The sequence below is a fragment of the Musca vetustissima genome, unplaced genomic scaffold (assembly GCF_032173495.1).
Source record: "Musca vetustissima isolate MV318-11 ecotype Yass unplaced genomic scaffold, APGP_CSIRO_Mvet_v1 utg82064, whole genome shotgun sequence".
In the NCBI taxonomy this organism is placed as follows: Eukaryota; Metazoa; Arthropoda; class Insecta; order Diptera; family Muscidae; genus Musca; species Musca vetustissima.
Window position 1 is genome coordinate 143,022 of NW_026876430.1, and position 14,514 is coordinate 157,535.

The 14,514-nt window shown below is 34.5% G+C and overlaps 1 protein-coding gene across 1 annotated transcript in view; it reads left to right on the top strand.

The window, feature by feature from the left end:
* Window positions 1-14,514, top strand: part of LOC133320999 (uncharacterized) — a 29,087-nt gene that overhangs the window by 3,314 nt on the left and 11,259 nt on the right. Inside the window, exons 2-8 of the mRNA XM_061530103.1 lie at window positions 9,572-9,985; window positions 10,070-10,230; window positions 11,766-11,885; window positions 11,956-12,068; window positions 12,127-12,242; window positions 12,308-12,480; window positions 12,543-13,116. Of these exons, the coding sequence (XP_061386087.1) occupies window positions 9,572-9,985; window positions 10,070-10,230; window positions 11,766-11,885; window positions 11,956-12,068; window positions 12,127-12,242; window positions 12,308-12,480; window positions 12,543-13,116 (1,671 nt within the window). The remainder of the gene's footprint in view (window positions 1-9,571; window positions 9,986-10,069; window positions 10,231-11,765; window positions 11,886-11,955; window positions 12,069-12,126; window positions 12,243-12,307; window positions 12,481-12,542; window positions 13,117-14,514) is intronic.

Consider the following 14,514-nt stretch of genomic DNA (forward strand, 5'->3'; position numbering starts at 1 on the left):
TGCGAAATTTTGTTAAATGAAATGCAAGTGCAAATGTGAAGAAAAGTGAGCAACAGAATGAGTAAAGATTGATGGATGGTGCAAAGAAATGCCAGGCAGGCAACTTGTATAATCTTAACAAAAATAAAGTGCACGAGAAAAACGACATGCAAATCCAAAAAAAAAAAACAAAAAAAATGTTTAAACGGAATATAATTTAAGTGGTGATACGCGTTGCGTTTTGCTGGGCCTATAACAAAAAATGTTTTTTCTAAGCTCCAACAAGACAATAGGAAAAAAATATTTGTGTTATTAGTAATATTTTTGTTTGTTTGTGTTTTTCTGGTTCCTATTCGGGTTCTGTTGTGAGAGAGTGTGTGTCAGGTGGAAGGTAAAAGTGCGCATCATAGAATAAAATGATAAAATAGAAAGGCAATATGTGACAAAAACAACAACAACAGCAATACTGTGAATAAATGTTTAAAAGTTGCCCACAAAATTAAACCTTCCTAGTCAGTGTTTTGTGTTATGTTTCGTTTTATTTGTTGGTTTTCTCTTTCGCCCCCTCCTGTTTGTTGTTTTTTGATTTTCTTCACTGGGCAATTTACTGTTTGTGACACCGCAACGTCGTGTACTTATGCCATTTGTTGTATGTGTGTTTGTGTGCATGTTTGATGATGATCTGTTTTTGTTTTGATAGATGTGGTACTGGATGGATGAATTTTTTCTGTCATTTTTAATGCTTCTCTTATCTGCCCATGGTTAATTGTAACTGTCACCGTTATTATGAATCAATGACATATACCTATATATGTATGACAAGTTTACTTGCAAACCAAGTCAACAAATTTCAATTTTATTAATAATAATTAATAACAAAATTGCCGCCGCCACTGACTGTTATCATGAGGCCTGTCATCTTTGCCCCCAATTGTTTTCTCTCTCCCTCTCTCCATAAGCAAAAAATGACCGTTCTACCGTTAATTGCTGCAACTTTGTACAAGTGTGTGCGTATGTGTGTTTTGTTTGTGCACAAAATGTGTTTTCTGTTCTGGAAGGGCTGCTGCCACTTTTGTTTGCTTCATTGTTGTTGTTGTTTTCCACTGAGAAAGAAATATGTCTGAGAATTGCCATAAATTACTTGTTATCCATTGGCAATTAACAAACAATGATGATAACTGACTGGCTGCCGCCGTTTGAGATCCAACGACCTGTTGCTGCTTGCTAGCTTGCTTGCATGCCTTTGTCGTAGATGTTGTTTTCCGATGGCTATTAGGTACTCAGTATTCCATGAATCTATTGATTGCATGGTTAATTCCTCAATTGAATTTTATAAATCTAAACGTGCTTGGTTGTGCTTTGAGAAAACGCGATACGAAAAAAATATGAACATTAGAAACAAACTGCTGCTTGCTGGTAGCTAATGAATGAATGTATGAATCAACTTCAACCAAAAAATCACACAAACAAAATTCAAGTGCGTCGGATCTACTACTTCAGGTTTGTCCAATTTTGCTGTTGTTGCTGTTATTGGCCATTTACAATTGAATACTTTGAGAAATTGACATCAAACGGAAGGTCATCTGTGAATGAATGAATGGTGTGTCTGGTTTGATCTGGTTTGTTGGTGCATGTTACGCGGGGGGAAATGTGACATCACCAACGACATGACAAAACTTGAAATTGCGAAAAAAACACCGAAAAAAATTAAAACACTGCGCAAAGTCTATTGTTAGGTTATAATCCAAATATGCGTACCACATATGAAATGTATTCAATTCTGGTCCATTTCTTTGAGGGTGATAAGAAAGTGACGTGATTTTGTTTTTCATTTCCTAGAAGAAAAATTGTGGTATGAAAATAGAGTACCGGCATCAATGACTAGGAGGATTTTTTTCTTTGAAAATTTTAATTAGCAACAACTCCAACAAAGAAGTATTGAGGATCAGGTGAGTTGATCTAAACCGTGTCTTTGTATTATTATTTTTGTAACACTAATTGTTCTGATGAGAGCAATGTAAATTACTGAATTACGGAAAAATATATATTCACAATCAAATCCGCTTAATTGAAATTGGCAAAACGCAGTGAGTTTTTTCCAATTATCCTAGTTTTGTCAGTAATACGAAGTCCGTATGATTGATTACATATGGTATTGATATACCAGGAATAACTCTATTTTTGAAACATTTGGAAAGGGCAGAGGCTGTTTCGAAATGTTTCAATATTAGTCAATCTTCAGAACTACATCTATACCTTCAAGCAACATTTGTCAAGCGGTTGTAGTTTGTATTTGCGAATTTCTTCTATGGGCAGGTGGAAAAGTGGCCTACGCGAGCAGATTTTTCAAAAAAACTCAACACGTACACTTCACCTATGGCGAGCAAATGAAAACCAAATGGCATTTTTTTTAAAAATATAAAGTTAACCAAAACCAGTAAGGAAAGTTCAAAAGTTGGTCGGCGCCGACTATATGATACCCTTCACAACTTTGGGTACATACATGAGATGCTCATATGTACAATATCCTTTAGATTGAATAGACATGACATCTTTGGAGGATCATTAAAATGGAATCGGAAGAAATTAAATAAGTAAAGATAATTGATATTTGAACTAAATCGAAACAACCCATACACATGCTAACATGTAGTAACTTCAATAGGGTATGAACAATTTTGTCTCAATCGGAAAAGATTGACTGTATAGTGCTCCATTTACATAAGATCGGACGAAACTATATATGGGAGCTATATCTAAATCGGAACCGATTTCCACAAAACTTCGTATACATCAATCTGGACTTAATTGAGTACTCTGTACAAAATTTTGTCTCAATCGGACCCATTTACATAAAATCGGAAGAAACTATATATAAGAGCTGTATCTAAATTTAAAACGATTTCAACAGAACTAGTCCTAATTCACTACTCTGTGCAAAATTTTGTCTCAATCGGGCCAATATTGGCAATATGGTGTTGTACTTACATAAAAGTGGTTTTAATCAATATTAAAAGGTCTGCCTTTAGTACAAATCTAAATCGTTTCGAAGCAATAATCTTGAGAATATTTAATATAAAGTGGAGATATTTTTTGAATTTTGGAACCCCATATCGCTGGAATTACGGTTTTCCCCAAACCAGTATCAGGAGAGCTACCTATGGTAAAGGTGTCATAAATTCTGCGAATATTTGTATTAATTTATTTTATTGTTCTTCAGTCCCTCAGCCCCGGTTGTAATCAAAAGAAATAATTTTACACAGGTGTGACTTATGTGAAGATGTACTGAAACTGGTTTTTATATAATCGTAAGGTAATAATTACGAGTCTTTAAACTTTGAATGTCAAGTCTCCACAAATTGTTATGTTTGATGGTGTTCGTCCGTTCATGCCATCAAATATCACCGAAAATATTACCAATCGAAACTAGTACTTTTTACTATCCTTTAGACATTGATTTAATTGAGCTGACAGTAATTTGTTATATTGTATAGTTAGTTTTTCAATACAAAGCCTTTATATTATATATTAGTAGAATCTAATTTCGTTTTCTTCTAATAACAAGCTTTTTCCGAAACCCCTAAAATTCTAACATCAAAGCAATCAAGGAAAAAATTAAGTAAAGTTTTTTTCCCATTGAATTGTAGTTTATTAAGAATTCGTTTTTTTTTCTATTTTTAATTTACCTAATGTTTATAATATTTAACCAGATGGAGAGAGATAGACTGACGTTAATAATACGAGAAAGTCAGTGTCAAGCCATCAATCACAGAAACGTAAGATCGACCAAAATTAACCCGTAAAGAATGGAAAATAAAAATATTTTTTTTTTTCAAAGAAGACCCTTAGAAAATATTTGTTTCTTGTTATTTCCCCTAAATGTTACCCATTTAGACCTTTAAAATAAAATTGGATCTTAGCCTTTTATGGGTTAATAACAATTGTGATGAATTGTTGTTATGCAAAAAGGTTGGGAATGTTTGACGAAGTAGAATAATAATAACCGTTTTTATTTCCAATTTTCAATTCAATTGTGTTGCCTGCGTGTGTGTTAGGAGAGTTCTATTGAAAAAATACAAAGTAAATAAGTATTGCAGTTTGTTTGCTTTTTTTCGCTTTGTGTTTTTTTCAGCAATATTTTTTAATGCTTAAAATTTTATTTTTTGTTTTCTTCTTCTGTCGAGCTTCACTATTCCAAAAGTTGTTGTCGTTGGTCGCTAAAGTTGTTGTTTCGTCTATATATAGCGTTATTGTTTAATGCATTTGTTTGTAACAATTGAAATAATATAAATTTATACATATTTTTTGTATAAAATGAAAAATATCACTCAACACTACGTTTTAGTGAGAAAGTAAATTGGATTTTTTTATACGAAAATGGATAACATCTGTTTATTGAATAGATTATTTTTGGATTGGGAAATATGTTTGGACGCAAGAAAGACCTGTGTTTTGGTTCTCGATGGACTTTCCAACTTATCGTATCACTCTTGAGTGAAAACTAATATTGATACTTTCTTTTCTGAAGAATTTCAGTTTAGTATTCAATATTATTGGAAACCTCCTTGGAGACCTTTTGACGATAAAAGATTTGCTTGAGAATATTGATCGAATTTTTACCAGAAGGTTGCAACTTTCCAAATTCCATAGGGAATCTGGGGGATAGCTAAATAGTCTTAGCTTTGCCGTTGAATATGTTCAACGTTTCGATTGGTTCTCGTCCTCATGATTGGTATCTGTTAGGTATCCAGTCATAAATTCGTGCCAAATAGGATGTGAGGTGATTGGTGATCTGGATACTGATCTTAGTTATGCTAAGACACCTCATGTTTTTATAGGCTATGTTATACTACTAATGAATGGCCTATTGCTTTTTATATCCTTCACCACACAGGGTATTATGTCTTTGTGCATATGTTTGTAATAGGCAAAAGGAATCGAGATGGACCCATGGTTCCTTTTGATAATATGCATAGAATCATTTCTGAGTCTATTTACGCATGTCCGTCCGCCTGTCTGTTGATGTTAAATAGTAAACAAAGTAAACAAATTGCCCAGAGTACTGATTTAGGTCCAAATTGATGTATTCGAAGATTCGTTGAAATCGGTACAGATTTTACATAAATGATGCACCAAACTCCTAATGTTTGTCCGATTAACACGAAATGTTGCACAACGTATCAGATTGAGACTTTAATGAGATTATTGCGTTTTGTTTGTAATTGGTGCATATGCAGCCTTAGTCTATATATATATTACGAACGGGAATCTTATTGAGATTAAATTTTGCTATAAATCGTTTTCCATAAATTTGTCCCATGGTACGCAGACGACTCTAAAAACTTAAACTTCTTAAAAACAATTTTCGCTGAAATTTCTATTCGATGATAGACTATAAATGCGTACACATTTTGTAATTTTTTAATCCCGCAGGCGTAATTAACTTCTTAAAATGCGTCCTTCTTGCGAGCCGTCCGAAGACGAACTGGATAAGAACTCCTTGAAATGCTCTATACACTACATCCCCACCCTCTAGACCATATAGTTCGATATCAAGCGACTAGAAATGTACTTGGAGCAAACTGAGTAGATGTTACGAAAAATTCTGGGCCTGTCCATTGATCAATATCTTGCCTTTGTTGGTTATGGGTTGTCAATGAAGAATGGTGAATGGTATATAGCAAGTCCAAATTCTGTATACCGGAGGAGTTTGTCCATGACTCGTCAATAATTGGTCATGGTTTTGTTATATTCACTATCTACATGATTTATTTTTTACGAAATATTCAATCCAGATAATGAAACAATTTTTAATGTTCCAATGCCAATACTGTTATAAAAATCCATTATCTGCTCAATCGTATTTTTTATGAATGTTAACAGTAATTGGTTAACTAACCTTTGTAGAAAAAAAACTATAAATATTAATATTCTGAACTATAACAAAACTTTGTTGTTAGTGATACCTATCATCAAAAAAACCACAACATTTTGTAAACCGCAAGGAACGAGAAATAACTATTCCAGAGTCTTCTTAGAAATACAAAACACAAAGCATTTCTAAAGCCGAAAAAATCGCAAACATTATTACCCAATTTGCAATAGATAATCCGATTTGAATGGAAAATTGACAGAATATTTTCTGGAAAAAAAATGAGACAGTGTTTCAAATCTTAATGTCTGGGGAATGGCGTCTAAGTGTGTGTGTGTGGGAATAGATGCTTTTGACAAGGAGGTGTCAAAGAAGAAAGTGTGTTTCTTTACACCATTAGCAGATAAAAAACAGGCGAAGTCTTATGATAACGAATATTAGAATTTGGATGAGGTTGTGGGTGCCAGGCTAATGACTCATCGCAAACCAAGAAGAAACCCAAATTACCATACTGTTAAAAAGTCAAAACTATTTTGTTACATACAAACACCCCGTCACACACTCATACGCATTCATTGCGATGGTTGGTGGTTAAATTCACATTGGGTCTACGTGTTGTCTTTAATAGATAAGAAATAACCGCGAAATGTTTTAAATTATGCAAACAACAAAATATTGTATTTGTTGTCTTCAGTGTATGTATATATAGAGACAGACCGACAAACATACAAGAAAAAACATTTTAATTAATTGTGTATCGGTGAAATAAAACAACAACAACTACAGAACAGTAATTGCAAACAAAAATCAAGTAATAAAAGCTCGCACCTGGATACGCAACAGCAACATATGAATAATGCGAACAACGACGGCAGTCGGACGGACGGACAGCGACAACAACACACGTTCAAAATAATAATAAACAAAAACAAACAAGTAAATATGTTTCGGATTTTTTTTTTTGTATTTTTTGAAGGTTCAACACGATGCCTGCACGGTATCTCATAAAAATCAGTCATCAAAAAAGCAGCAACAACACCAATAATATCTAAAACTTGTTTAGACTCTTATTTTTATTCGGAATTTTATTTACATTGTTGTTGTTGTCATTCTATGTACATACATATATATGTATATACCTTGTATGCCCGTCAATGTGGGCCAGCTTGTTGTCATACAATTCCAATGTGTACTTGAACTTGAGAAAAGTTTACAGCAATTGTCATGTAAGAAAAACAATGACATTTGTTTGGCGGTTTGGGTGGGGGATCCGACAGGACCGAATGGCTGCAATACCCTACTACTGTTTAGCTACACAGAGTTTGAGATATATAAACAAAACAAAGTTCAAGTGAAGTATTTTTGTTTTGATATCAGTGACGTGTTGACATGTTTAAACATAAGATGTCATATTCAATGGAAAATGCGAACAAGAATGCAAGGACTTTGCCTAGTCGCTGAGATTATGATATGTCTAATAAATTGGAATTAAGTACAACAAGTAAAACCCCTTCACGACTATGGATATATTTAACAGATACCTTCTAACAGACGTCGCATTTTTCAAAAACCATTAAAATAAAATTGGATCAATTACAATATGCCATCTTTATCTAAAGGTGAACCGAATTAGACCAATCCATTCACCCATCTTTATCTAAAGGCTATGTCTACATTTCTACAAAACGCAATTAAACAATTTTGTACACATGGAAAATTTCATTCTTTAACCTATACCAATTTTTTTCATTTGGACAAATATAGAGTTTAGAATGGGATAAAATAATAAAGCAAATCTTAATCGGACACCCGTTGATTATTTGGAGCTCTATTACCATGCGCTATGTCTACATTTCTACAAGACGCAATTACGTCATTCTATGCTTGGTATTGGCATTGGTGCTCCATTAACATAAAATCTGACGAAAATATATATGGAAGCTATATCTAAATCTGAACCGATTTTCACGAAACTTAATACACATCATTCAAGGCTTAAGTCAGTACGCTGTGCCAAATTTCATGTAAATCGAAAGATATGTAGGGACTTTGTTGCACCATTTACATCAAATCGGACGAAAATATATATCTAAATCTGAACCGATTTTTCTCATTTTCAATAGTGTTCGTCCTTGGGCCAAATAAATGAGCTGTGCTAAATTTCATCCAATTCGAATCCAAAATACGACCTGTACAATTTACGGACGGGGGGACATGCATAAATCCACTTAAAAAGTGATTTTATGCATATTCCCAAAAGGAATCATGTGTCTATCTCGTTTACTTTTGCCTGTTACAAATATATGCACAAAGGATATAAAAAGGAGTGCTTATCCAATTTCAAAAAGCGTCATATCTTACTTTTTCCAGAGCAGGCGAGCAAGCAAAGCATACATAGGCCTGTATGAGAACTAATTGATCTGTTAAACATTCCAACAGTCTCCAATTGAGTTACTAAAAGACTGACACTTTTTAGTTGTTTGTAATAGATTTTTGTTATTTGAATTTTTGCCTTGTAAGGGCAGTGATCATTTGAAAGTAATTTTAAGTGATTATACTCTTTCCGGTTCCTAGAATGAAGACAAATGTCGAACTTTGACAAATTTGAATTTAATTCGCATATGCAAGTTTCGCATCAGGGTTGAATAAATACAAGATATCAACGTACGACCTTTGTAAAGCCACATAGCCCAATATGCCTGATGAGTCGCTTAACCAACGACAAAACGCGTCGCATAATGGTGGGTACGTAGGTTCTTCTCTTGGCTTTTCTTTTCATTGCAAAACTTAGACCATCAATCGACTCGAAAGAGTATAAATAATCACTTAAAAAAGTTTGTAATAGATTTTCTGTGTCATTTTCCCAAGGGCTGCCCGCAAGCGATTTGAGTCCTTGTTATTCTTTCTAATATTAAATAAGCTATCGAAATTTCCAGCCAACATTTTGGGGTACTTTGTTGTTGGGATTTTCTTTTCCGGTATTGCGTCCTTTCACATATGTCATCGACAATCGTTCTATATGCCGTCCGGCCGTTGTTGAATTTCAGAAAGGTATAGAGTAAGCTGTTTATATGGTTGGTAGCTTCATAAAGCTTTAATGAAACATTTAAAAAATATACAGGTTTGAAACCTATTTGATTTTTGTGGAAATTTGTGATCTACAAAAAACAAATTGTTATTACGAAGTTTTGTTTACATTTTTTGAGTAAGATTTTACATCTCTCTCCCTTATCTGCGGCCAAGATTCGTCGCAATAATAATAATACAAATAAAAAATAAATTATTCATAGACGTTGATAATTTCTAAACTAATTTTATATACTTATTTGTTAAAGGTGCTTATCTAAAGATAAATAATGAACAGCTGATTCTTCACGAGTATTTTCAGACGTCAATTTATACTCATAATTGCTCACTGCTTTTACACTGCACTAAAATAAATGCAAAATATTGATTTATTTTTTCCTTTTTTTCTCAACAGCTTCCCTTATAAATCTCTTCAATTTTGATATTAACCATTTAAAATAGTTAATATATTTTAACGAAAAAATCAAAGAACACCATAAAATTGTGTGCCTTGCAGAGTGCTGTGTGTGTTCGGCGGACGCCACCAGGAACGCGCTAAACACATTGAAAACAGAAAAGACAGAATGCAGTTTTTTAAAAAAGTTTTAATAACCTTTACAATATTCACCACACTAACTTCACACAAATGCTTAGTCCACAGTAGCGGTAGTTCGCCGGGTGATACAATAGCTGGCAATAGTCACTATAGTACACAGATACCGGCGGTGGCAGCGGTGGATAATGGACCACCGAGTATACATCAGCAAAAAGCCCCGGCGGCGGTTCATCATGCTGGACAGCAGCAGGCGCAGCATCAACACCAGCAGCAACAGCATCATCATCCGCAACAATACCAACATCAGTATTCTTCCCATGGCATAGGTGGCGGCGGTATACCACATCATCAGCATCCATCACAGGCGGCTGTGATAAATAGCCAACAACAACAACAGCAACATCAACCGGCTGTGTATCATCAGCAGCCCTCACACAGTGGTCATGCTGAACCTAAAAATACCTACAATTTGTTAAGCGAAGCCATGTCACAGGCTGTTAGTAATGAATTTAGTAAGTAATGATTTCATCGTCATCATTATTTCCCCATATTCATATCCATTAATAATAATTTCAATAATCATTTCCCTATTTTAGGCTCTCTAGGAGGAAGTGGTTCTGCCGATGGTGCTTGCCATGCTGATGATATCGATTGTTATAATGTTCAAGATCGTTTGGGCATGGAAGCCATTAGAACTTTACATCAACAGTTGGACGACGATGATAATGGCAATATCGATTTGAGTGAATCGGATGATGTAAGTCGTTACTGTAGTTGCATTTTTTAAATATCTCTAAGTACATGTGTGTGTGTGTTTTTGTGGTTTTCCCCCCTCCAAAAAAGTAACAAAAGGTATGCGCGTAAGGCACACGACACAAATGTAGTCCAGTTATTTTTGGCACACATATTTTAATGCCTTTATATGGACTCTCAAATATTGCGTCCGTCCAGAGTTATTGTTATTGAATTGGAGGTTTCTGCTTTTGTGTGCTTTTTTGTTGTGGGCACGTGAAAACAATCAACAACAAATTTTGGGGATTACAGTTCGACAAGTTTTTATACTCTCCACCATAGTATATTAATTTTGTCATTCCGTTTGTAACTCATCGAAAGACGATCTAGCCAAGAAAGACGATCTAGCCATGTCCGTCCATCCGTCCGTCTGTTGTAATCACGCTATCTTCTGAAGGAATTGAGATATGGTGGTCTTTTGTCTGCAGGCAGGCAAAGTTCGAAAATGGGATATATCGGTTCACGTTTAGGCATAGCTCCCATATAGGGGTACTCCCCAATTTTCGGTATTTTGGGGTTCTTGAGCGCGTTTTTCAATCGAATTCGCTGAAATTTGGTATATTGGGTTCTTATTGGGTACTAAATTTCTCCACAAAAAATTATAAATATAGGTCCACTTTTTCTGTTAGCACCCATATAACGTTACCTCCTAATTTTCAGTATTTTGTGGGCTTTTATCGTATTTTTCCACCGAGTTGGCTGAAAATTAGTATTTTAAATTCTTAATAGGTACCAAATCTCTACACAAAAAAGTTATGAATATAGGTCAATTTTTTAGATAACCCCCATATATGCGTACCCCACAATTTTCGGTATTTTGGGGTTCTTGAGCACGATTATCAACTGAATTCGCTATAAGGTAAAACATCTATTAATCTACCCCCTTTTTGGGGTAGTCCCTATATAACCTCCTTTTTATATTAAAACAGTTATCTGATTTGTTCCGCGTTTTGGGTTTGGTTCGAAGACTCTGTTATTCTCATTTCACCTGCGGAGGATATCGAGATAAAAAACTAGAACGTAAGGTTCCATAATGAACTATATATGAACTATAACCCGCATTTAGGCCTAGTCCTAGCCCCTGTGTGGGAGGTACCAGAAGGAGGTCTAGAACCAATGTTTCGATGAGGCACATTTGTATGTACCCTAATTAGCCATAAGGCTAATTAAAAATGTATGTTCCCTATATTTCCATTTCAAGTACCTGTACACCATAGATATACTGATCTATGGTGGATATATCCAACGCGTTTTAACTTGTTAATGATTAGTTTTTTAAGAAGGGTATTGCAATTTTTTATATTCTTGCAATAAAAGTTTTTTCAAAGGCAATCTGAATGCCTTAAAATGATCTTAAACAATGATGTTGATTTGTTGAAACCGGAAAAATCCTTCGAAATTCTCTTTTAAAATCATATGTTGGCCTTTAAAATATATTATTATTCTTATATCCTTATATACTTCGTTCCTAAAAACATTTATTTTCATTTCTATTTGCAGTTCTTGCGCGAGGAATTAAAATACGACTCTGGCTATGAGAAGCGTCAAAAAGCTTTCCATTTCAATGATGATATGCATATTTCTGTTAAGGAGTTATGGGAAGCATGGTTGAGATCTGAGGTATGTTTCCAATTATGTTGCAAAATCAACATTCATTAATTCTTTCATATTTTTTTTCAATTTAAAATAGGTTCATAATTGGACCATTGAACAAACTACCGATTGGTTGGCTCAATCAGTGCAATTGCCGCAATATGTGGAACTATTTAAGCAACATAAAGTATCGGGAGCAGCCTTGCCAAGGTAAGTTATTGAACAGTTAATATTATTCGAATTTTTTCTAAATATTTTCCTTTTCCAGATTGGCTGTTAACAATATGCACTATGTTAGTAATGTATTGGGCATTAAGGATCCCATACATAAACAAAAAATTGCTCTTAAAGCTATGGATGTGGTACTATTTGGACCACCAAGAGGTAGGCCCTGGAAACCTATACAAATGTTGATTTTTTTCAAATAATTATTTTTTTCTTAATTTCAGAGACTGGTACTCGCTGGAAGGATTATATATTAGTTACATTACTGTTAAGTGCTATAATAGGTTGCTGGTATGCCTATCAACAAAATAAAAACGCCAAAAGACATTTGCGACGTATGGCCCAGGACATGGAGGGTTTACAAAGGGCCGAACAAAGTTTACAAGAAATGCAAAAGGTATTTTCCTTTATCGCCATAATACACTACAAATTCATTAATAATATTCCTTTTTTTAATAGGAATTGGAACGGGCACGGCTAGAGCAAGAAAATGTTGCCACGGAAAAAATGGATTTAGAGCGTCGCCTTAAAGAAGTACCCACCTTAACATCTTCCAATTCCGATTTGGAAGTACAACAGCTGAAAAAAGAAATTGAAATGTTGCGCACCGAACTATCACGTGCCGAAATTGAATTGGTCGACAATTGTTGGGCCCCACCACCCCAACTGCAGTCATGGCTGCAATATACATATGAATTGGAAAGTAAAAATCATTTGAAAAAACGTGTTGCCGCCGAAAAACAATTACAATCTGCCCGTGAAGCTTGTGAGAAATTGCGTAAGAAACGTTCTAGTTTAGTGGGTGCTTTTGTCTCGACACATGGCAAGAGTATAGATGATGTTGATCGTTCTATCGTTGAGGCCCGCAACTCTTTGGGCGAGGTAACAAATGAATTGCAAGAACGACTACACAGATGGAAACAAATTGAACAGTGCCTAGGCATGAATATTGTCAACAACAATGGTTTATCGTACTTGGAAAGTGTTTTATATGGCCGCAATGGTGGTGGTTCTTCTATTAAAAGTTCGAGAGGTAAGTTCAAATATTTTTTTTTATATCTGTAACTACGTATTTTGAAAAAGGGAATACTTCTTGTAGTCAATGTTTAGCAACGAATAGTGTTTTATGTACATGTGCTACGTGTCCCTGTCTTAAGTGTTTGTCCATTGAAGCTTAGTTGCCATTTTGAATGAGAGTAGCTTATGGTGTGTGGGTCGCTTGTATGCTTTGGAAACAAAGACGCTAGATTTTTTCCCTACCATTTCAATACTCATTTTTCCACTTTTGCTATATACCCAACAGAACAGTTTTAGGCCCCACTCCAAAAATCTACATACTTGTTATAAGAATAATAATTGGCTACATAGTTTGAGGATTGAAAGGAATTTGATATAACAATTCTATCCAAATTCATATGTATACCGTGATGAATAGCTGTGTGCAAACAATTCAAACTTTATTGCTTGGCTTGACTTGAAAAACGAAATGCGATGAAAATCTCTCTTTATGATTTTCCCCTCCATGTTGTTGTTGTACAAAAGGTGAGTTGTGGAAAATGTCTTCGTTTTTTAAGAAGCTTTTCGTATTTTATGTGTCACGTGATGATATGGTCCTTGAAATATATAGAGGGGTTTATTTAAGAAAATAATTTAAATTTTTCAGTTGAAGGGGAGCTTTTTAATAATTTTTTTAATGGGTCTCTTTCTTTGATGTTCAGACACTGCCAGATACAATTTTTTCAATAAATTTTTATTAGTAAAAGTTATGATTTTCATTTCAGAATTTTGTTTACCTATAAAAACCTGTCCATATGACAGATGTATTTTTACAGTAGGAGACTTGTGGGATGCTTGTCAACTTGTACTTCATTATATATAGGACTTTTGGCTATAAGAGATCAGGTAATCCAGACCTATAAAAGGTGGCTAGAAAATAATTTTATCTGACATTCAGATATAGAAGATCTATATAAGGTACTTATTCTAAAGAACGTCTTTAACTTCATTATATATAGGACACTATAGAGGACTTTTGGCTATAAGAGATCAGGCGAAGATGTTCTAGCCATGTGAGACCTGTCATCCAGCAGCAGGATTAGAAGAAGAGTGTCATATATTCGGAAGAGTAATTCTGTCCAATGTTTTCGAACTATAAAATACATTTTGAAGATCTGTTAGTAATAGAAGACCATGCTAAGACATTTTAGACACATCGGATCTGTCTTTCATCTACGTGAGAGTAATGTCTTTGATTGGGTGAAAACTAGACGGGAAAAGAGAGACCACCGAAGATGTTGAAGCTATAGAAAAACGAATACCTGTGGAAGGTAAAATAGGTATAAAGACCAAGGGAAGGTGTTATAGCCACCCTTGTCTTCCTAGTACGTAACACCTATGTCTTCTTAAAATAAGAAAGCATTTGTTGAAGACT